We start from the raw sequence: 23291 nt of genomic DNA on the forward strand, positions 1-23291 counted from the left end.
ACGTGGGGCCGCCCATTCCGGTAAATTAGACAAACATAGCAGGCTATAACATGGATCACCCTCCTGCCACCGGAAATTAACACAAATGGTATGGCAAAGCACGGCAAGGAAGACATCTGGATCAAATACATCCATTGCCTTGTTTTTATAACCATGTAACCAAAAACTGTACAGAGGCCTGTGTGAATGTAGAGAGCAGTGTGATTTAGCACAGGGCCCTAAATGCTGAAGTGTTCAGGTTGCATGTTTTAATGTCTTCAAAAAAGAAAAACAGTAGGTGAACTAATCAGCGAATTACAAATCACTTCCAGCCCTTTCATCAGATGGTAATTCACCACAGAGGTATAGCAGATGTTTCTGGTTAAAGTTCTTGATTAGAAAGCCAGAAATAAGAAAAAAACACAAGGTAGTTTCATGCACAAAAATGAACATACCAGAGGTAGTCCTGTATCTGCAGTGAAAACCTAAAATATATTTTAAAAACATCAGAATTTAGGTCCTGGGGGTGGGGGGTGTAGGTGGGGTCTCCAGACTATCACAGGGATGACACATAAGAGACAGACAACCAATCTCACAGGCAATTTCAGTCACTAGTTAAACCTTAGCTGCATGTCTTTGGACTGTGGAAGGAAGCTGGACGACCCAGAGAGAACCCACACTTACCCAGGAAGAAAATCCAAACACTTAAAATGGATTTGAACCGGTTCACCTCAGTGCCAACCACTACACCAGGGTGGCTTCAAAATAGTCCACTGCAACAGAATTAAACAGTACGATAGTCCTGTACCAGGCGTGGAAAAACAAATTAAAATAATGATAATTAGAGATATACCCATGCATGTTTATGCCTCAGACACGAAATATTTAACATAAGAACAAGAATGAAATAACTATACAAATTCAGGGAAATCTCTTCTGTTGTATTACTGTGGTCTTGCATTCAAAATACTTATTAGGCCTACTACACTACAATGTAATATGAATAGTAGATTATATTATAATATAGTTGAATATAACAGTCATTTTGATGACTAAAGGAAATATTACATATTGAAATTTAGTGTATGTGTACATCATTATGTTATTGTTGCTACACAACAGCTCTCAACACAAATAAAAGCTGACCAGAGGCATAGGAAGGAATATTTAATAGAAAGCAGTAAAAAAGTGTAAATAAATAAAAAAAAATGTTTTTCTAATTGGTAAAAAAAAAAAAAAAAAAAAACAGCCTTTCAAAATAACAAAAGCATGGACATTTTAGTAGTTACAGTGTTAATGTGCTGCAGTTTGTTTACAATAGTGCAATATAATAGATACAGTAGTTGGAAATAGCTACAGTGGATATAAATCTGCCCCAGCCAGGGTGTTGGACACGCACAGGACATCTGGAGTGCTTTTTGACAGCAGTTCAAACCCAGTCAGAAGAAGACTTGCCTTATACCACACAGACAAAATGTATTCAGTTATCGGACTACTGCAGGGTGATACAAAATGTCAGTTTGAACATATTTGTGTGGATGAAGGAGACGGCCTGGCCGACGGCAGTGTTTCTATGATAAACATCTGATGTGACTGCAGTGCATTACAAGAGAATTTCACAGTTTTAAAAAACAGATTTAAACATCCCATCCCATTTCCCCCACTACAACAACCTTCCTTTTAAAAAAAACAAACTGATACCACAGTTCATTCCTGACTGAGGCCTGAGCTTGGACAGGATGATCCCACCTCCGCTCTTTAATTAATTCTTATAACAAGAGATAGGCAGATAAATGTGACAACTTGAGGAAGAAGGAATGTCAGTTATTTGGTCTGTTGATAACAAAAGAAAACTCCCTGGGACTATTTAATAACCAAGTCTGGCATTGACTACTACCAGGCATAGTTTAGAAAAAAATATCTTACAAATTAAATAAGGCCACGACACAAAACAGACAAACTACAGGCTCTTTAAAAGCAAACACTCAAAGCAAAATGAAAACAGATATGCTTATAGATGAATACCCAAACAATGTGGAAGCAAAATATGTTTGGCAGCTCTAGTTCTGTGAAAACTTAAAGTTAGATCAAGTTCTGAGAGGTTACTGTGAGGAGACCGTCTTTGAAAGCTTGGTTTTAAAGCACTGACATGTCAGAGCCTTTCTCCCAATGTCGATGTTTACAGTGCAGATAACCTTCCAGTATAAACAGCCGAGGTTTTTTCCTACAGAGGTGTGACGGGGGAGATGCTTCAGCAGGAAAAGAGGTGACAAGAGTGTGTGTGTGTGTTGCGGGGTAGGGGGATTATATCGTGTCTGGGTGGCCGGGGGGTGGGGGGGAAGTAACAAGGAAGAGGACGGTGCGTGTGTGCTTGTGACAGTTGGTGTGCAACACAGTGGGGGGAGGGAGAACAGACAAGGGATGAGATGTGGCTAATTTCTAAAGCTTGTTTTTCTGTGGTGTTTTCCAGTTTTTCTGTTGTGCCTCAACAGTCGACTCTGCGGAGACTGGACCTGCTGTAGGAGTTCCTGCGAGACGAAAGCAAGACCAGACAGAATGTTTTACTTGCAGTGTTTTGGGTTATTTTGCTAAACAGTTCAATAAATCTGCAAAAATCGAGTGTGAACCTAAATTCTGGAAGAGATTAACCATTTGTTCTTTATTCATTTAAGACCTTTACAGACCAGGGGCAATTTTTCCACACAATTAATTTGCATGTCAATATTTTTTTTTTTTCAAAATGTTTTTGTCATGAGTAAATGATTCTTCATTGCTTTTGCACTGCGATTAAGGCATCAATCCAAGACTTTGTTTGAAACGGACATATTCAAAATGTTCCCTTTAGTATCGAGTAGAGTTGGACCCAAAACAACACGGAGGCTCCACAATCCAAACCAAATAATAAACTTTTTCACTCTTTCAACTTGCTTTCTGCCACGATAATCATGTAGTGAAACTGATATTGTGACAGCCATATTTCACAATAAAAGCCCTAGACATACACTGCATGACTGCTAAAAGGAAATTCAATAAATGGCTTACAGTAACAACTTACCTCAGACTGCTCTCCCAGTAGTCAGTCCTCTGCCTGTGCAAATCTATTCACATCTTTAATTGAACAAGATGTGCTGTCGTTAATTCATATCACTGCCAGTATATATAGTTTTGAAGCAAAACATTTGCAGGTGAGTATTTTGCATTTGTGTGTCATTTATTTGTCAAGCCCCCGGTGTGTAAAGGACTTTAGAAATAGAATCTGACCTATAGAGTGAAGGCGTTAGCTGAAACCTGTTATACTGTATTTTTGTGCTGCCCCACCATAATCCTGCATGACTTTAAAGGAGTATTTGCTTTTAAAGAGAAAGAGTGAGGAAACCCCACCTCATCATTTTAATCAGTGTTTCGTCTGTTTACAGGACATGATGTGACATTTACCTCAACATAATGTTTTATTGTCTATTTACACTTTCATTTGATTGTATTTGAAGAAACGTCTTAAATATACATTTGTCCTTAGTATGAACGCATCGTTCTGGCAGGTGCTGTTGACTGTAGCTCTGTTTTTGATTATGAAGCAGCAGTCCTTAGACTCTCGCATATGCACACACAGAGTTGATGCCAAAAACAGATGAAACCAAAAACATATGGTGATACTTTCCAAACAGGCAACAATACTTGAATAACTGCATGACTTTCTTCCATAAATGAATGCAAAATTTGAAAAATGTTGCTGAATTGTGTGTGCAAACACACACAATGTATGAGTCTATGACCTGGAGTATGATAAAGTTTGGTTTTACGTTCCTCTTGTGTTTCTCTGAAGCAGCATGAGCTCATTCTGTGTGTTTCTGTGCGTAGGCGTGTGTGTCTCAAGTTACCGTTGTGTTTGCGTAGTCTGAGCTGGCAGGGTTCTGTATAGCTGGGGGATCTTGCGGTTGATGAGAGGACCCAGAGCTTCTTTCAGTTTATTGTAGTTCCTCTCCAGCTCTCTGTGGTACTCCTTCTGATCTGGTCCAATCAGGGCTTTATTCTTCCTCAGGGCATCCTCACACCTGCATGAAAAAGAGCAGAGAAGACACAGGGAGTTGGGGTTTGTTTTTATTAGTTACACAGCGGTCTGTGTCTGGATCTTGGAGTGTGTCATCACCTCTTAGTGAAGTCTTTAAAGCAGAGACGCAGTTTGTTGTGATGGCGAAACAGCTTCGGGTCATCAGGAATGTCGGAGAGAAAGACCTGCGCCACCTCAAGGGGGCCCTGTGAGGGGGAGAAACTGTTACACATCTGCTAAGGAATGTCCATCACTACTTTAAACACCGACTCAGATTTTCAACCTCATTTGACTGGGATTAATATTCCAGAAGGATGTGGGATTTGGACATTTTAAACGCATTAGGGTTATACATCATCAGTTTTAAGTATCTAAACAGGCACCTGGTTGACTGTGGTGCCCACACAGCCCTGCAGCACCATCTGCAGCATCTTGGCGTCTGCAGGGTCTTGGGTTGTTGCGAAGGCGAGCTCCTGAGTCTTCTTCTGCATGTCCTCAATAGCGACCTCCATGGGGACAAGAATGATCTGGAGAACCAAAGACAACAAGGATATTCTATTTACTTTTCTTCCCCGTATTCATAAAACTACTGACCTAAAATGCCTGCAGATCAGACCCACCTCCTCCTTGTGGATAACGTTGATGCGTGTCTTGATGTAAGGGAAGGCGTGAGATGTTGTAAGGATGCTTTTGCGTTTATACTGCTCATTCAGGTCGCCGTGGGCTCGGCCGTCCAGAGTGAAGGGAGTACAGTACATGAAGGTACGCAGGTTGTAGTTCTTATCAAAGTAGGTGACTCTTTCCTTTAGCTCGTATGTGTCGAAGAACGGCTCAACATAAGTGATTTGGAGGTAGGCCTGAAAGAAGCAAACAGTCATGAGAACACTTATAACTTTGTAGAATATGTATTGATATCATTGGTCACATTCTGAATATACATGTAATGCTACCTTGTTTGGATCCAGTTTGTTTTTGTCCACTGGGTTGGAGTCCTTAATAATTTCAACCATCTCGTCCCCAAACCTCTCTGAGTAGAACTCCTGTGCACCAAAGAGATTCATCTTTAGAATAGCACGTCTCATAAATCATTAACAACACCTTTATTAGTATCCTGAGTAGTTAACATGCCTCAAGTCGGTGGGAGATCTCAGCTAATTTGGTGATTGATGGCTCCTTGTAGACAAATTCCTGTTCATCCAGGTCTCCAAACCGGCAGCCATAGAAACCAACCCGGAAGTATGTCCCAAACATTCTCTAAACACTAAATACAGGATGAAAAAATTAGACTATTTGATGGTGCAGAGATTGAGTGAATTCAAATCAGCTTGGCAGTTATGCGACCTATATTTAACACAATACATGTTTGCTTCTCGAAGCAGCCTAGGCTTGACTCAGGGTACTTTAGATAGGTAAGAAACATTTTTGTTGCAGTGAGGCCAGAAGTCTATGAATTAAAAGAGGTCAGCGCATAACACAGATGAAAGACTAAACTTTGGTGTCTTATTAATGTATAAATATAAAATATTAACAGAGGAGGAACTGGCATGGGACGAGAAAATATACATTTAGGCTGTAATGTAGTTTCAACCATATATTGTATAAAAGTACAGGCTTCGATGGTTTGACTACAGTAGAATGGCAGCAAATATGGTTGGAAACTGTTTTGTAACAGTGGCTCAACTCTGTCAAAGTGTGAAAGCAAATTGTGTATCACTCACCAGTAAAATGTCATTCACACCGGAGGGGAGGATAGAATGAGCAATGGGGAAAAGCAACAACATTGTCAACACAAAATAAAGGAATTGCTGATTTAGTTTCACCTTACATATAAAATACTCAGTAAAACAAATTAATGAGTTACCTCCCATCCTGAACTCTGGATTAGTGGGAGAAAGAGAAAAAACACATATTGAGGAATCTAGGATAGAACTAATCTTCTCATCAACAGTTCATTCATTTGCTGATGATTTCAGGGTCAAACTGTCAACTCACTTGGTTGTAGACCTTGTTGAATGCATCCTGTAGCTTCCCGTGGACAGTTGCCAGCTTTTTGAAGTCTCTGTTGGCTTCATGGATGGGCAGCAGAATCTTGTACACTTCATTTATGGCCTCGTACATGGCGGCCTGGGGTTACAGCACAACGGAAAGCCAGTTATACAAATACCGGCCGATCACATAACACTCCTTCAGCCATGTTAACGCTGTGTACTCGTGCTGTGCTAACATACAGTCTGTCACCATGTGGTCGGAGAATATGAGTCGTACCATGTTAAAAGAAGCAGCTGCTTGCTCCAGGAGGCCCACCAGGCCAGACTCGCTGAAGTACTTGCCAGCACAAATCCCCTCCTCCTCTGGAGACAGGACGTCATCAGATACGGCTGATTCTTCCAATACGTTGGATGAAATATTCTGAGGGTAAAACAGGGAAGTTTTAACAATCGTGGGCTATCTCTTTCTGCCCTACTGCTGTTGTAGTGAGTCACCAAGTTAAACAGCATGCACTAACCTGAAACGTGACGCAACCAATTGGCAAATAGCGGCAATCTTCCAGCATGTTGAGGTACTCTGCCACGAGTGCTGCGCTGTGGACCAGACAGTGGGCAGCCTCAGCGTGGTTCCCTCTCTCAGAGTGTTTTCCTGCCATGTTCTGCAGCCACGTCAGACGCAGGTCAGGGGAGTTCTGGTAGCCCTTTGCAATCCTGAATAATATATTTTATAAAAATATCAGATTTTATTTGTGAAACCTTCCTGTTGTGTGCAGACCTTACAAATGTGCATCACATTACCTGTACATGAGGTCAATGAGCATCTCTGGATCCTGCTGATGCTCTTTCATCTTTACAGTGTCAGTAAGAATCATGTGCAAGTTGAACACCAGATCTTGGACCTGCAGTTTCAAAAGTACCACACAACACATTAGTATACACGTTTCAGCCATTCTTGCAGCTCCAGATGAGACTTTATACAGATGCTCTTACATACCTGCTCTGGGAAGGGCGTGTCGCGCAGCTCCAGGTCCTCTTCAGCATATGTCAGGATCGTCTTGAGCGAGCGACGCAGATGCTCCTCATTGAAGTTTTGTGATGTTCCCACCAGTGATGACAGGGACATTGTGACTTGCATCTTTACTCGAGCAAAGTTCTGACCCAGGGGAAAAATAGATTGTGACTCACAACATTATTAAAGTGTCTATACATCAAACATCCTGCTTGTGTCCTTTAGATACATTTTGCATTATGAAAGTCTACGATGCAAAAACAGCTTCCAGACTTACATTTCCAATCTCAAAGTTCTGCCTCATGAGCAGGTAAAGAGAGGCAGAGGCGTGACTTCTGACAGAGCCGACACTACTGCTGCAGTGACGCAGCAGACGCAGGCACAGGTCCGCACAAAGCTCTGTGTCCTCTTCAAACAGCATCTCTGGGAACTACACACACAAACACTCTTTCACTATATGAACAGTGACTATATGTATATACCTGACACCAATATGTTAAGTATGAATTACTGTTTGTTTCTTTAAAATTCAAGATCTTTAGACCTTTGATCTTTTGAACCGTTCTGAGCATTTCGACCACAAAAATAAATTTGGTTGGTTCGAAATTAATATTATATTGTAATAAAACTAAGTGACTGTGCCAATATTTTTTTTGCCCCGTTAATGTAAGATAACTAAAAACAACTGATAAATCAACATAAAAAATAACAGCTATTTCACTTATGTACCTTGAAAACCAGAGCCCTTTGTGTAGTGAAGCAGTGCTGCAGGAAGAGGGCGCTCTGGTTGCCTGCCATGCTGTGGAGAAGCACTCTCAGCACTCCTCCCAGAACACTTTCCTTCAGCTCTGATGCAACAACAGTCTGACAGAGGGACACAACTGATTACAGATTAAAGTAATTTAAGATAATGATGTGTGATGATGTTGATGCTTGCTTTACCTTGACTATAATCTCCAGTGTGTCCAGAACTATCAGAGAGCCCTCAGTAGCTAAGTTTCCATCAACCACAGACTCCTGCTCCATCTCAGTTTTAGTCCTATAAGAGGTGTTATAATAATACCACCATAAGTCTCACATTTAAGCACAAATTAGATGAAGAGACAGCCACATTCATATCTATCTATTAGTATTTTCATTAAGGTAAACATACTTGTCGACTCTGTCAGTATTTTGTTTCCAGTGAGTGACATTCTTCCTCCACCTCACATTCTCCTGGCTGCCATAGGGACTCCTTTCTGAAAGAATAAACAAATTCCATAAAACACAAAGTGAAACACGTCCTGCCTCACACACCTTACTGACTGCTCTGCTGACTTCTTACCTCTGCAACGACGGACCATCTCTTGACGAGCCCCGATGGTGCCTAGTATGGCCTCCTCCAGTCGGGCTTTCATGTCCTGAGACTTTTTAAATGTCAGGCTGTTGATCCTCTCCAGAGTCTTCTTCCCCTACAACAGGACAGGGACAAACAACAAGGACAGGGAAAAACAAGATTATTTCTACCTGTGTATCCATGTATGTATGACAGCAGAGCATGTGAGTACTCAACGCTTACAAATATTTGGCTCGTGCTGCAGCATCTTCAAGCTTTTTTTTGAGCTAAATCTAAAATAAATCATCTGTAAATTGGTTTGAACTCCTATTGGGTGAATGAAAGACACTCATAATAGAAACCCTGCTTGGTTATTGTACCTTGTATTCAAAGCAGGAGACACAGAGATGCAACAGATCCAACAGGCGGTTGATTTGCAGTACAGACAAATCAGACACCCAGCGCTCCAGGAGAGCCGCATCTGCATTCTTAAGCACCCACAGGAAGCTCACCAGCAGAGTCCTGCTGCACTCGGCAGACAGAGAGCTGGTCTGGCGCCCAGCCTGGTGAAGACAAACACACAAACTCAGTGCCAGTCTTTTAATCTGCTTCATTACAAAATGGCTGTTTACAGAGAATTATAAAGAAAAAGGACAGAGAGCCACCTAGAGGCTAAGAGGAGCATTTGTACTTTATAACAGAACAATAACTAGGGAAGAATACTGTTTGAATGAGCGTCTGTGTGGAGTTAGAGAGAGGCCAGAGTGATCGTCTGTTAAGCAGAGGCAGCTGCCTCCCACACAGACGCTGATCTGTGACCTGTCAGTCTGTAGGGCCCGGGGGAACAGCCTGACCCATGCCGCTATCACTCACCACTGTGGGCAGTGCAAACGGGTTTGCTTTGACATGCGGCAAAGGGGAGCCGGCAATCGCCATGGCAACAGACTGACTGATAGTGTTGCCGCTGTCTGGGTCAGAATCGTCGGCGTGGGCTGAGGCATGGCGGACCCGAGCAGGCGAGGAGTCTAGAAAGAAATAAGAAAGGCACTCTCAGGTGCAATAATACTGGAGATAAAACCAGATGATATAAATGTGCAGAGGAGGTGGATTAACCATAACAATATCAGCGGGCTGCATATTTGTTGTGCTCACCAGAGAAGTCGTGTAGCTGATGCAACGTCTCCATGACAATGGGGATGAGGGGCAGGTAGAGCTGAGCGACGTGGGCTTTGACCTGAGGGTCAGCGTAACGAGGGTCTGCATCATGGCTGCACAGCAGGGAGTGAACAGCACTAATGGCCTTTTTATGAAGGAAGAAAACCCTAAGGGTAAAAAATAAGTACGTCAGCAAAATGTGTCTATTTTTAACTGTGAACACTACTTTATTCTGTACTTTGTCTCAATTTTTAGTTCAAATTAGAGCCGACTGATATGGAACTTTTGAGACCAACATGGTGGCTGATAGTCATTTACACCATGCTGCAAAGGCATGCAGAGAGCTTTTCAAACATAAAACTTGTATTAAACTGTCAGCCAATTCTATAAATGATTACTGAGAAAATAAAGAGGAATAGAATAGTGAAATAAACATCAATGCTGTTCAGTGTCAGTCAATTGCTGACTATTAAAAAAAAGAGAAAAGAATGAAAACAAATCACACCAAGCAACATTATTTGTATTATATGTTGTGTCAAAAACGTTTTCATAATGGCACATATTAGACAGCATATACACTGAGAGCAATATGCCTTTAATGATATCAGAAATATCTGTCGGGCTCTAGTTCAAACTCTGATAATCCCTATGGGGAAACTGAACCAAACTCTTGACTCCTGTATATTCAGCTAGTTAGAATCTACCCTTCTCCATCAGGATCCAGGATGAGAGAGAGCTCAGTGAGCAGCAGGCCAGACAGGAAGTGCTGCTGCCGGAAAGGGACGGAGAGCTCGAACATGGTGGCCACACCCTGGTCCTGTACCATGCTGGAGAACGCTGAACTCTGTGGATACAACAACCGACAGCAGGGTGATATAGAATAAAACAAAACTGTAATATGAGCAGTTCACATCAGTTATATTGTATTTTCCAGCCTGCTCCCGTACCTGTGAGGTGGTGGAGGAGGTGGAGGGGGAGGGGGAGGCTGGAGGGCTGAGAGTGGAGCACGGCAGGTTGAGGATGACGTAGTGCTCGTGGCTGCAGATAATACGAGTGAAGTCCACCCTCAGGGCGATCAGAGAGCTGGGGTTCTGCGCCGTGTGAAGCTTGTTTGCAATCTGTTGAAAACACAAGTTTGTTTGAGACAGTATAAAACATGTGTGAGATTTAAAGTGTTTGGTAATAAAGGAGAATGGGGAGAGCAGCAACAGACACCTGTTTGTAGTAGGAGCGGATGAGGTTGAACACAAAGCCCCGGTCCATTAGAGACAGCAGGTCATTCAGGAAGAAGGCCAGACTGCTATTCAACCTCTCCACAAGCTCCACATCCTGACAGAGAGACAGAGACAGGGATGAGCAATTTTACATGCGATTACATAATAGGGAGGACATGTTATCAAAAGTAAAAACAGTCATTGCGACATTTTCTGAACTCTGTTCGTCAGGTTCTTTAACTCAAATCAACTTTCTATTGGACTTGCTTGTAGTGTGGTTTGTGGCTTTTGTACCTTATGGTATCGACCAGCGATGTCGGCACTGATGGCACACACAAGTGCAGCGATGTCGTCCACAAATCGGTCTGGGAAACGTTGACGCCTGGCAATGTCCAATTTCGAGGTCAGGAATAAGTGATGGGTCATGCTCTTTGTCTAGAGGAGAAGGCAAATAAGAAATGTTGTTGCTTTATGAAGATATTACCTATGCTGCTTTAACAGTGTTTCCTACAGTACTGTGTGTTTTAAGAGTTGTTTCTGTAGTGCTCGCTTTAGACTAGGTCTATCTGTGGGTACACAGCACAGCATGACACGCCATGGAAAACGGTCATAGCTTCATAGACTTCATTAGTTCTATGGACAAAAACTACGTGGTTAGCTTAAGGAAAAGATCATGGTCTTGGTGAAAATAAGCACTGTACTCCTTATCTCAGTGGGGTGTGCCTTGTAGTAAACTGATTATAAATGTACAAAGACATACTTACCATGAGCTGGAAGAAAAACCAGGCCTGCTGCAGCGCCGCTTCCCTCACTGTACTGGTGCTGACCACCCACTGCAATGCCAGCTCCTCATGGAGCAGCTACATGTGAACCAACACAGAGCTTATTTTAGCTTAACGAGCAAACCACTTTAGAAGTTAGATGAGCGGTCAAGATTAAAGTGGCGTGTGTTTTTTTTCACAAGATTGGAGTTATGAGCTGTAACTGTGGTTTGAAAAAGATAACCGTGCAATTGTTGGATAGTTATAACATTTCCTAATTTAGATTAAACAAACTGAAATGGCAAGCTTTAAAAATTATTTATTAGGTGATGATTTATTAAAGGAATAGTTTGGATATTTGTTAGTTGGGTTGTTAAAGGTACTTATCCATAGTCTACTGTAGGTTATACACCGACAATGGATAAGTACCTCATACAGCACCACTTCAAACAATCCACACTATCCCTTAAACTCTTTAATCAGTAAATCTGCCACTGATTGGCTCCTGAAATTTTCAGACAAAAGACAATTAAAATGTAAGTGTATCAACAAACGAAAATTCACACCGACTTACAGAAAGGAACTTGTTAAATCTGTTAAAATTTCATGAATGATGATTAATGTCATGGAAAGTTGATGAATGTTAGGACATCAAATTGTGTTAGTTAGTTATGAAGAATGTCACTTTTACAGTCCAGTTTTACCTTCTTGGCAATCTGCCTTGTGGGAACTGAAAACAAGGCCACGCTGTCCAGAAATGCAGACATGCGATTGCAGCTGCGGTCGTGTGCCTGACATGGAGTGACGGTGAGGTGAACACACAGAGATGAGGACAAAGTGATGTGAAAATGGATGAACGGAAATGGATGGGTGGCAAGAGAACTATACATGAACTCTGATGAGTGCAAGGCTAGTAAGACGTGCCCCAGGTAGACGTTACGTCTTTCAAACACAACAGATACGATCTGTTAGTCTGCAGTGAGAGGAAGAGTTGTAAAAGACAGACAAGATGCAGAGGGAGTGACGGGGAGGACATGGCTGGCAGAGTGAGACACAACCTCCAGAGAACTGAGGTAGGAAATGACCCAGGAGAGTTGATCAGGATGGTTCAGGATGGAGGTGAGAATGAGGATGAGGAGGAGGAGGAGGAGGGATTTGGCACCTGCTTGAGCTCACAGCTGGAGTTGGGGTTTCGGCGTAGCACAGATCTGGAGCCCCCAGGGGCGTAAGCAGAGTTTACCCAGGAGTGGGAGCGGTCAATACCCTGCCGTAAGCCACCGGAGACACACACAAAACACACACACACAAACACACGGTGTGGCAAGAGGCAAGGCACAGTGAGTAAAAGGAAGGTATTTACCACACAAGATTATCTGAAGGATAAAACTGGGAAGAAGTGGAGCTTGAATCAGCAAAGAAAGCAGGAGAGGGGAGAACAAAGGAAGGGCTGGAGGTACGGAATGAAACACAAGAGACAGAGGCACAAAGCATAATTGCATCTTTGACATAAGCGGCATCATAAATTGTTGGCACAGAGTTATCAGTCAACCTGAGCTTATTGAATCTGCTGTGAAGAGCCAACACACTGTCATTATAACAAAATTACAGACTGATATTGGATAAATGGGAGTGGGAATATGTCACAGGGGGTAAAAACACAGACAAATAAAATATGAGATCATTTGCAAATGAAATGAATGTGCACATTAAACAAAAAAACACAAGTGAGAGCCAATATATTGCATATTTCTCATGAGACACCTGAAGAAGACAAAGAAATGCAACACTTAAAGCACTCTAAAACGAAATACTAAATATTAAATTGCTCTCATGCCCTTTAAGATGACTTTAAGAGTTTTTAGGACTAGAACTACAACAATTATATAGCTCTAATAGGAATAATAAAAGACAGGTGTGTCTCACCTTGCTCCCTATGATCCTCTGCACCTCTTCATCAGGAGAAACTGGAGTGCTGGCCAGGTCCGGGTTGGAGTTGCTGATACTCTTGGAGCGAGCCAGGTGGAGGCTGCTTGGCCGGGCTGTTGCTTTTGATAAGGTGGCGTACTGTATAGGCATCTCGTAGGAATGCGTGCCAGCTCCTTGTGGAGATGGACGAATAGAAATATCATATGGGAGGTTTAAGCAAATCAACTTGTCCTTTGCAAATGTCTGTAAAAGTGGTGCAGCAAAAGGCTCTTTTTCTGCTTCTCAGATATACAACCCCAATTCCAAAAAACTGTGAATTCATGGTATATTTAGAAACACAAAAATTTATCAGTTTAAACATTTACCTCTACCTTGAAAGGTAACATCTGCTTGAATCTGCAGTTGTGCGTGAAACTCCATCAGTTAAAAGAAACAAGGTCTAACCCTACACCTTCCCACTGGGGAAGAGACAGGTGCGTCTCATGAGATTAAATATATTATCTTTGTACAGTTTTAATTGAATATACAGTACAGGCCAAAAGTTTGGACACACCTTCTCATTCAATGCATTTCCTTTATTTTCATGACTATTGACATTGTAAATTCATCAAAACTATTAATGAACACATGTGGAATTATGTACTTAACAAAAAAGTGTGAAATAACTGAAAACATGTCTTATATTCTAGTAAGCAAAGGGTGGTTACTTTGAGGAATCTAAAATACAAGACATGTTTTCAGTTATTTCACACTTTTTTTGTTAAGTACACAATTCCATGTGTTCATTCATAGTTTTGATGCCTTCAGTGAGAATCTATGTAAATGTAAATAGTCATGAAAATAAAGAAAAACGCATTGAATGAGAAGGGTGTGTCCAAACTTTTGGCCTGTACTGTATGTCACAAAGGATTAGCAAATTATCACATGCTGTCTTATTTGTGTTATAGGTTATGTCCCAGCTTGGTTGGAAACAGGGTTGTAGACTCAAAGTGGCGACTCACCTGTTGGGGGAACTGTAGGTTCGGCGGTTGGCAAGCGGAAGCAGTAATGAACGTAGGACGCCAGCAGGTTGTTGCGCCCGTGCTGGTCCTGGTTGCCCTCCAGGTTTTTGTGGATCTGGTTGACCAATAAAGCCATGGCTTCAAAAGCAGCCCGGCCCAGGTTCACTGTGGATAAATTTAGAGTGAGGATAGCTAGAAGAAGAACTTTAAACTATGGCTGGTAAAAAAAATGGTGCACAAACTGTTATTCTAAATTGGCATGATTTACCTACTGGTACTCCACAATTGGACAATTTAAAAATGTAAATGATTAACCAATCCTATGAATCATAATGCTTGTCTATGGAAAAACATTAACACGACTTGATGTTTTTTTTTTCAATAAACAGGTATGACATTGACATCTTGTATATCATGTCTTGTTTGTCACTTGTTTGAGTTAAAAAATAATAAAGATTTGGATTTTACAGTAAGATGCATAAAGTAAACCACACAGTTGTTGCATAAAATCACCAAGAACAGTTATTATTAATCATCATCACATTATCCACTCAAATGATCAGAATTAGCATTTTAGCCTTGTTGCAAGAAGTGCTCTTCAAATCTCAAATAGGCGTCCTTCAGAGAAATTCACTCACCAATTTGGCCTGAAATGACCGGTGGATAGACGATGAGTTGAATGAGCTTGTTGAGCAGCTGGTGCAGGAACCTGACGCAGGTATCCAGCAGAGCCCCTCTCAGTGCAGCCATGCTGGCCTTCAGCTCGCCCTCCATGTTTGCCTCGGTAATGATGACGTTCTTCAGGCGGAAGGGGAAGGAGTACTCCTCCAGAACATACACTAGAGTGAAGAACTTATCCAGGTGGGGGTCCTACAGTTAACAACAGAATAAATATGAAGTACCACTTGAACTGGGTGAATTTTAACTTGGCAGCAATTATGTAATAAATGATTTTGACTCGGTAGACAAGAGTCTCTGTGATTTTCTGAAAGTGCTCAGACATGACATGCATACACTGCTGTGTGGAATGCCATTAACGTCAATTTAAAAAATGAAAAAATAAAAAATAAATATATATATATATATATATATATATATATATATACACATATAAACACAACATAAATATGCTAAGTCTATACAATAAATCTGAATTTTGTTTTAAGAAAAAAAAGATTTAAATAATTGTTGCATAAAAAAGCAATAAATGAAAGGCCCCTGAAATAATAAAAGTATGCCTTTAAAAAACATATTTTTTCCAAAAATTACCAATTTATTTAACCATGTTGACACATTTATATTTTTATAGTTACATTTAATTATATATTTATTGCCTCATTTATTTCAATATGTACTTTATAGCCATATTTATTAATTCTGCAGGCATATTTATTTACTTACTATTTAATATTGATTTAAATGGTATTCCACATATGTAAGCCTACAGACAATTAATGGACTAGTACACAATAATGATGATAATGAACTTTGAGATTTCCAATGTCTGTAATATGCTGCAGTTTGTGTTATTTTCTCTCCAAACAAAAACCATCCATTTAAAATAGTAAAAATGAATTACAATTTCAGTAACACTAACCTTATTAAAAGGGTCTCTTAAAGGTGGGAAGAAAAAAAAGCTCATTTGTGTACCTGAGTATGAACTGAGGATGCTGCTGTCACCTCGACATTGAACACTCCTTTGTGATTATCCACCCACTTCATGCCTGGGAGCTGAACCTGTCGCAGAGTGACATCCAACTCATTTAACACTCAGTGCCATCACAAAGGAGGCGGTAATGACAAACTGATTATTAACACAATCTCTTTGAACACACTCACGTCAGGGGTGAGTACAGAGTAGCTAGGTGGAGGCTTTTCCACTGAAACGGGCAAACTGAAGGAGCCGGTGCGTAGTCGGCCATGCTGCATCAGAGGGATCCACTGCAGGCAGAAAGAGAGACACGCGATCGCTCACCGGTGGCAAGACAACAGAAGGAGCTTTCAAACAATGAATGTGTGGGTGGAAGTTTTAAATGTGTGCCAGCTGAAGGAGTATACTCACAGTGTAGCCCACAGGGGTCTCCAGAGGAGTGTTCTGTTTTGGCTGGCAGCTGATGTGGTAGAAGGTGAACAGCAGATGGTGGTTGTCTGTCAGGTTGGCAGGAATCTTCATCTTTATCTCCTCATAGAACTCAGGAGACCTTTCGAGCAAGAGTTAAACACAATGTTTAAAGGAAGACACAAGCTGGACCAACACCAGTAAAAGGTAAACAATGAGGGTGAACAGGTGACTGAGCCTTACTTGTTATGGTAGATGATGGGACTGTAAGCATCTTGCATGAACTCAGCACAACTCGACTTCCCAAAGATGACCTGGTTGAACAGAAGAGTATAAAAAAGTTGTAACATGTCAAATAGGAAGTTTTTTTTGACATTATCATCCTTCCAGTGGTCTTGTCAATCATTTAAAAAGGTATAATAGGTAACATGTCCACATTAAAATCATACAATTTCTATCCAGCCTACTACGATATGCTACTATGACAAGTGGCACATGCTTGCCACCAGGCTAACATAGAGTGTAATGTTTTAAAATTTAATTCAAAGTTTTAAATGGGATTGTTTGACCACGGACATCAGCCCATGATTGAATTTGCCACATAACATTGACCTCAGTAGCTGTATGGGTAGTTGACTCATCTAATGTAAATTAGGATTAATGTTTCGTTAGCTAACGTTACTTTATGTAACGCGTGTATGTTATGTCTTTAGAATGTAATGTGGTCAATCCAAGTGTCCAGGGTTTGATACTGAAAATGTAGATGTTAAGTGCAGTATTACTTAAAGTGAGTGTGAATCAATAGCTTGTTTTTTAGCAAACAAAAATAAATCAGTGTTGTAACGCAAAAGATTTGCTGTAGCGCAGTAAATATAACTAGATATTTCTTTCTTCTGTGCTCAAAAATGTGCCCTTTGGAAGAAGTTCACTCTCTCAGGAAGACAACATATTCTGTTTCACTGCCTCAAGCCGTTCTTAGTGACTGGAGTTTCATTTTTGTCATAACATCACAGTCACTAATGATCCTTGACGGTGACTCACCGGCAGAGCTTGACTGGGGTCCTCTGCTGCCATGAACTGAACCTTCACAGCAATGTTCCTCACTGAGCCCTGACGGCTGCTAAAGTTCAGACTTTGTGGGTAAACATAGAGCAAGTTCCTGAAAGGCAAAATGATGCAAAGCAAAGAATGAGAAAGAGAGAAAGATGAAAGGACAGAATAAAAAAAACCCTCGAGGAATTAAAAGGAACACTGTTGTTCAATTTTACTTAATTAACAATTATAATCATAGTAGTTGTATGAAGGCAGTGTCACACCCACATTTGAGCCTGTTATGTTGTCAGCTTTTGTAAACAATAATCACACGTCACTTCTGTATCAATCATTCCTGAAAACCTAGAAAAACAGTTAATAGTCTTGTTTTTGGGATGGGAGTGTCATGTGGGCACGTGGGGAAAGTGTGACCCAGTATTAGATTGGTGAAAGTCACCATACTCCGATCCAAGTCAAACATTTGAGTTAACATTAGTTCATACTCTGAAACAGCTGATTTTAACCACTTGACAAACCCACACATCTTTAAAATTACATAAAATTGCATTGACTGCAAAGTTATGACACTGCTCACACAGTTTGTGTGTTATAATATATATTTTCCACCCATGGCAAATTTATAAATTGGCACTGTTTAGTTTACCAGCTGTTCATATAACTGATTGTTTTGATCTTTGTATGTTCGCAGGCAGTCTCATTGGTTAGTTTTTATCTATAAATGTATTCTTGGGCTGCTTCCCTCTTACCAGTGTGCATACATGTGTCGAAACCAAACTAAACATGGTCTACGCTCACAAAATATTGTACGCATGCTGGTGCCAAGAGTGAGAACTGAGTTAGGTAAGAAAGTTTTTAGTTACGCCGCCCCTTTATCATGGAACAATCTGCACAAAGATTAGAAATTGTCTGAGTTGATCACAATTGGTGAATTTAAATCGATTCTAAAGGATAAAGAATTAATTTCCCTTAGTCAGTGTGTCTGCTCCTTATAAGTCTCTACTTGAGGCTCTTTCATTGATGTTGTGATGGCTGTATTTGTATTTAATTCATTCATTACCATTAACCGCTTATTGTTTATGTTAATTGTGTTTTAAATGTTGTAACTTGTCACTTTTATGCTACCTTCTTGGCCAGATCTCTCTTGTAAAAGAGATTTTTTAAATCTCAACAAGACTTTTTTTACCTGGTTAAATAAAGGATATGTATATATATATATATATAAGAGTATATTCCTAACCTTGAAAACATAACGGTTATATTAACCCTTTTCCAAACTTTCAAGACTTTGTGCGAATCCTGTGTTATGCATGTCACATGTGTTTGTGACCTGATTGAAAAAAAATTAGTCTCTCAGGGGTTAAACTTCAAGGCTCAGCTGCGATCGAACCGCTGCTGAGCTAATGTTTTACCATGGTATTGCATGTACACATCCAATATAAGGCGCACTGACAACCCGTCAATTCCATCATTGGTGTTGTGTCGATGCTAATGTCTTCACAGCTGCAATAGACAAAACTTATTCAATAGCTTTCCTTTCTTATTCATGGTATTTTACATCACGCAAGTTGTCTCCTGAACTGGCTGAATCGCTGAAGACGAAATTGCAAACTTTCAAACAACTGAGTGCAACAGACAACTGGTATTATGAAGATGATCTGGGGCCTGTGCCTGCTTTGTTTGGCCGGGGGCTTAAGAGCAGTTCACGCAGCTCCAGTCAGGAAGACTGGGAAGATGAAAGAAAAGGCTGCACCACAGGAGGAAGTCAACACGCTCATGTTTGGAGTCATACAGTTCAGCCAATCCCTTAACTATGTTTATGAAACAACGGAGGCAAAGATAGCTCAAATCAGCCGGACTTTGAGGAGCCACGGGGAGACTCTCCAAAATCTGGGGAAGCAGACTGAGCAGGCTGCAGAGGTGGAGAAAGAGATCAAAGTAGTGATCCAGTTGCTACAGGTAAGAAAACGCAGAAATATGTAAACAGCTGATTCCCCATGTACTTCACGATCAAACTGCTGATCTAAGAAGCAAAACATGCAGGAGCAGAGGGAGATAGAGGCAGTGTGTACAATCCCCATCAGATTAAACTTCCTGTGCTTCTCAACTCTCAGGAGAAAAAACTGTTGCAAAGACATAACAAAGCAGCTCTTTGCTCCATTGCAAAAGTATAAAAACAACTCCTATATGATGTCTACATACAGCCCTATGTCACTGTTCATGCCCAAGACCAATAATCATCAATTTATTCTTTAATTAATTTCCCTGATGTATATGGATAAATGTAACTCTTTCATCTGGGATAGGAGAGTGAGAGTGTCATTAGAAAACTGCATGTCAAACTGTGGTGCCGGCAGCTGCCAGCTGCACTGGAATCGTTGTTGGGGGAAGAGGATTTTATGGGCAGATGCTCTTTTGACAGGCCCAGATGGTCAAGCAACAAGCTCAGACCAAGATGACTAAAGACTGGCTGGCCAGCATGGATCAGGAAGAGGTGGAGCTCAAAACAAAAGTGAAGAAGTTGGAGGTGCATCTCAACACAAAAATCAGCATCAAAGAACTGCAGGTAACAGACAGCTGAGACCCTCTATAACTTACAGGAAGAACAGACACCCGCACTGTAAAAGCACAAGGTAACTTATGCTGTATTCACTTGCAGTAAACAGGTTGCTTTAACTATAGTTTTCCTGTTTTTAGAAGAGAGCAGAGGAGCAAGCCAACATCTTGAAAAATTTACAGCACTTGACCCAGTTCCAGAAAGAGAATATTGAGGCTCAGAATGAGCAGCTCTCCAAACTGCAGAACATGGTAAGTCACTCGTTCAAAACATGTCCTGTTGTGAACTGCTTATGTTTTCATTTAATTAAATTCACTATTTTATTTCCTTCTTCCAGAGTGCATCAATGACATAGTTGTTTTTGAGAATCACCACTGAGCTCTCCCAGTCCACGCAGCTCTCATCCCTTACGTCTCTGCACTCCCTGCACTCTGCAAGATGTGCTATAGCTCTATTGCATGGCTAGAAAATATTTTTGTTAGTACTTTATGATCATATCCTTGTTATTGAAGCTCTGATGTATTTGTGTCTTTTGATTGTCTTGATTTTGATATACTTAGTAAGCCCTTTTTTAAGAGACATTCAAATAAGGTTGTTAAATTATTTAAGATTTAGTTTCACCGAACAAAATCTTTTGTTATTTGTAGGTACATGTATAGATAAAGATAAAATGTTTTGTATTTATATATTACGTAAAACACTATCAATAAAAATGTTTTAATTTCAACTTCATAACCTGGCGTCTTCTTTATTGAGAACAATTCAGTCGATATCTAAACAAACACAGTAAGCCATGCATGCAATGAACGGGTTGAATGTATATTTGTCCTACGGGTCAACTTACAGTGTGTGTGTGTACACGTGTGTCTGTGATTGTTGAACACTCACCTGTAGGTCGTGTGGGGTGTGTATACATAGCGAGCAGGAAACTCCAGCACGTCTTTGGTTGGGCGAACGCGCAGGTCAGGATACGGCTTCACGTGAAGCAGCTCTGGTGACAGACAGTAATGAGGAGAGTCCGGAGCTGGAGAGATGTCAATCTTCAACTGGGCTGAAGGACAAAATAAATCATGAACACACAACATATGAATCACATTATTAATCACAAACCACAAATCTCTCACGAGTCCAGTCAAATTCATATAAATAATTTGACTATACGAGCGTATTGTGTTTACCTGTGACAGGCCTCAGTCGTCGCAGAACAGAGGACGGTCTGCGCATATCTGCCAGATACTTATAGAGGTCCTCATCACTCAGTCGGTCCCCCTCCTTCATGTACACAAAAACAGAAGAACAGAGTGGATATTGAGATTGCACAAAAATCTCTCTCTAATATAGCTTAGGGCTACAAGTATTTATTATTTTTTCATCATTTATTCATTGTTTTGTCAGTCCAAAACCTAAAAAATATAAAACAGAGAATATATATATATAAAAAGCCTTTTCTTTCCTTATTTTTAAGCATGAAATCGAATAATCAAAATAGCTTTCGCTCAACAAATTGTTAGAAAAGCCATTACTTCCAAAATACGTACTGTACTGAAATGTTAACTACTTACAATACTTAAAATAATTGTCACACTCTGACTCAGAGTGAGGGTAGGTTGCCGTTTGGCATACTGGAAAAATTCCCCCAAAAACCAATTTGTAAGGGAAAACTGCCTTACAAAAATAATGACAAGCCGCAGTCAAAAAAATGAAGGTGCAAAAAATCCCATTTATTATGGTCAACCACAAGAACTATTTACATCAATAGAAAACTTCCAAAACATCAAAAATTTAATATATTTTCTACACGGGAGGGTCAGTAAAATATCTGTCGTTCAATCGTTTGCACACATTTTTGGTGTATAGTGCAGGTTGTCATCTGCACTTGATGTAATCACAATAATAGAACATCTGAAAAAAATATTTAACGTTCAATGATGGATTTTACATTTGACTTACTTGGCCACATTACATCATACGTGACTGTCAGGATAACATGTAATAACATGAGCTACTAAATGAGTCATAAGACATATTCTGACCTGTTTAAAGAAGTTGGTGACGGTCAGTGTTGCGGGACGGAAAGTGGCAAAATTACACATGTCATCGCCAACACTCATACGCTCAAAGCCCTTCTTCTTTCTCTCATTCCATGTCCCATGTCCTTTTCGCTCTGGTAGGCAGAAAAATCACATTATATTAGAGTCATGCACATGAATGTTACTTAAACAATATTTGTGTGTGTGTATTGCGTGCATGTGAGACACTGTAAAAATGGGGGATGTGTTTTAAGTTAGCAGTACCAGAGTCAGAGTCAGGGTCTGACCGATCCAGACCTCCCACACTGCTCACGATGTTGACAAGGTGAATAGCTGTCCAGGCAAAAGGCATGCGAAATCGTCCAAGACGACTACATGACTGCTCTGCCTGGAGACGCAGCTTCTCCAACTTCTCTTTGTGCTAAAGTGGGACAAAGAGCAGATAAGCTATGACAAAATGTATCAAAAGATAAGAAAGGCTTAATTTATCGACAGTGGGCAACTGAGTTGGCCTGTTAAAGAGGATGGCAAATATTGCAGCTACCCAGACAGAATTGAGTAATGCTTATGACTAGACAGTCAGACAGTAAAAGGGTCTTTCATGCATGCTGGCTGCCAGCCCTGAGCATTGCAACAGTTTAAAACACATTTTTGGCTCCATTACCTTGGAGGAATCTGACTCTTTCATAACCATGTAGGGTTCACAGCATTCTCCAATGTCCCCTTGCTGAAGGACTTTCTCGAGCTGAAATACATGCACAGTATTAGTTAAGTGAAATAGGGCTTGAAATGCCAAAATGCAAGTGAACTATGAGCAAAGAAGGACCAATTATTTTGTGTCATTAACAGTAAATCACATTTTTCTTTGTTCTCTCAGTACCTTAATGACCAAGAAGATGTCGGCAGATGGGTATGTGATGGAGAAAATGGCAGAACGGGCCAGTGTGGAAATGGCTACGTGAGGTGTGTGGGGTTTAAGCAGCCCTTTCATCTGATCCGAGTTCAGGTCAAAGTAGAAATTCTCAGAGATCTGTTGGAGGGAAGATTGAGATAAGCGGGAAACAGCAGAGGGAGGGGAAGGAAAGATGATAATGGAAATGTACCTCAAGGGATTTTAATTCAGTTTTGACTTAGTGATTTAAACCGCAAGACCACTTAGACCTTTTTGAGACAAGGGAAATTCGATTAGTTGAGAATGA

At 40.6% G+C, this 23291-nt stretch overlaps 2 protein-coding genes across 4 annotated transcripts in view; one reads left to right on the top strand and one right to left on the bottom strand.

Moving 5' to 3' along the window:
* Positions 1–969: 969 nt before the first annotated feature.
* Positions 970–23291, bottom strand: part of LOC131983016 (dedicator of cytokinesis protein 7-like) — a 28708-nt gene continuing 6386 nt past the window's right edge. The window contains exons 9-50 of one of the 3 annotated variants that reach the window (XM_059347592.1): positions 22973–23122; positions 22757–22837; positions 22357–22513; positions 22096–22226; positions 21241–21334; positions 20951–21113; positions 17497–17614; positions 16699–16769; positions 16459–16597; positions 16236–16337; positions 16047–16133; positions 15035–15266; positions 14397–14561; positions 13393–13568; positions 12632–12733; positions 12174–12260; positions 11473–11568; positions 11003–11143; positions 10710–10823; positions 10442–10612; positions 10199–10338; positions 9492–9661; positions 9213–9364; positions 8720–8902; positions 8349–8475; positions 8178–8262; positions 7967–8063; positions 7754–7888; positions 7302–7454; positions 7010–7168; positions 6814–6914; positions 6534–6726; positions 6293–6436; positions 6020–6151; positions 5889–5903; positions 5156–5281; positions 4978–5067; positions 4648–4884; positions 4411–4554; positions 4127–4233; positions 3858–4031; positions 970–2507 (exon numbers count right to left, since the gene is read on the bottom strand). In XM_059347592.1, the coding sequence (XP_059203575.1) occupies positions 2465–2507; positions 3858–4031; positions 4127–4233; positions 4411–4554; positions 4648–4884; positions 4978–5067; positions 5156–5281; positions 5889–5903; positions 6020–6151; positions 6293–6436; positions 6534–6726; positions 6814–6914; positions 7010–7168; positions 7302–7454; positions 7754–7888; positions 7967–8063; positions 8178–8262; positions 8349–8475; positions 8720–8902; positions 9213–9364; positions 9492–9661; positions 10199–10338; positions 10442–10612; positions 10710–10823; positions 11003–11143; positions 11473–11568; positions 12174–12260; positions 12632–12733; positions 13393–13568; positions 14397–14561; positions 15035–15266; positions 16047–16133; positions 16236–16337; positions 16459–16597; positions 16699–16769; positions 17497–17614; positions 20951–21113; positions 21241–21334; positions 22096–22226; positions 22357–22513; positions 22757–22837; positions 22973–23122 (5484 nt within the window). In that variant the 3' untranslated portion in view covers positions 970–2464. The remainder of the gene's footprint in view (positions 2508–3857; positions 4032–4126; positions 4234–4410; positions 4555–4647; positions 4885–4977; positions 5068–5155; positions 5282–5888; positions 5904–6019; positions 6152–6292; positions 6437–6533; positions 6727–6813; positions 6915–7009; positions 7169–7301; positions 7455–7753; positions 7889–7966; positions 8064–8177; positions 8263–8348; positions 8476–8719; positions 8903–9212; positions 9365–9491; positions 9662–10198; positions 10339–10441; positions 10613–10709; positions 10824–11002; positions 11144–11472; positions 11569–12173; positions 12261–12631; positions 12734–13392; positions 13569–14396; positions 14562–15034; positions 15267–16046; positions 16134–16235; positions 16338–16458; positions 16598–16698; positions 16770–17496; positions 17615–20950; positions 21114–21240; positions 21335–22095; positions 22227–22356; positions 22514–22756; positions 22838–22972; positions 23123–23291) is intronic. The other 2 variants (XM_059347593.1, XM_059347594.1) reach the window with 2 other exon arrangements.
* Positions 18967–20762, top strand: angptl8 (angiopoietin like 8). Its single transcript, XM_059347595.1, has 4 exons — positions 18967–19464; positions 19928–20071; positions 20203–20313; positions 20400–20762. The coding sequence occupies exons 1-4, from the start codon at positions 19153–19155 to the stop codon at positions 20415–20417; spliced, it is 585 nt and encodes a 194-aa protein (XP_059203578.1). The 5' UTR covers positions 18967–19152; the 3' UTR covers positions 20418–20762.

Source organism: Centropristis striata, chromosome 13 (genome assembly GCF_030273125.1).
Source record: "Centropristis striata isolate RG_2023a ecotype Rhode Island chromosome 13, C.striata_1.0, whole genome shotgun sequence".
Classification (NCBI taxonomy): Eukaryota; Metazoa; Chordata; class Actinopteri; order Perciformes; family Serranidae; genus Centropristis; species Centropristis striata.

Bases quoted from the DNA above. Each gene is read 5' to 3' on its own strand.
- angptl8 (XM_059347595.1), top strand. From the start codon at position 19,153: ATGAAGATGATCTGGGGCCTGTGCCTGCTTTGTTTGGCCGGGGGCTTA. The intron at 19,465-19,927 runs GTAAGAAAACGC...CTCTTTTGACAG, and splicing joins TAGTGATCCAGTTGCTACAG to GCCCAGATGGTCAAGCAACA. The intron at 20,072-20,202 runs GTAACAGACAGC...TCCTGTTTTTAG, and splicing joins TCAGCATCAAAGAACTGCAG to AAGAGAGCAGAGGAGCAAGC.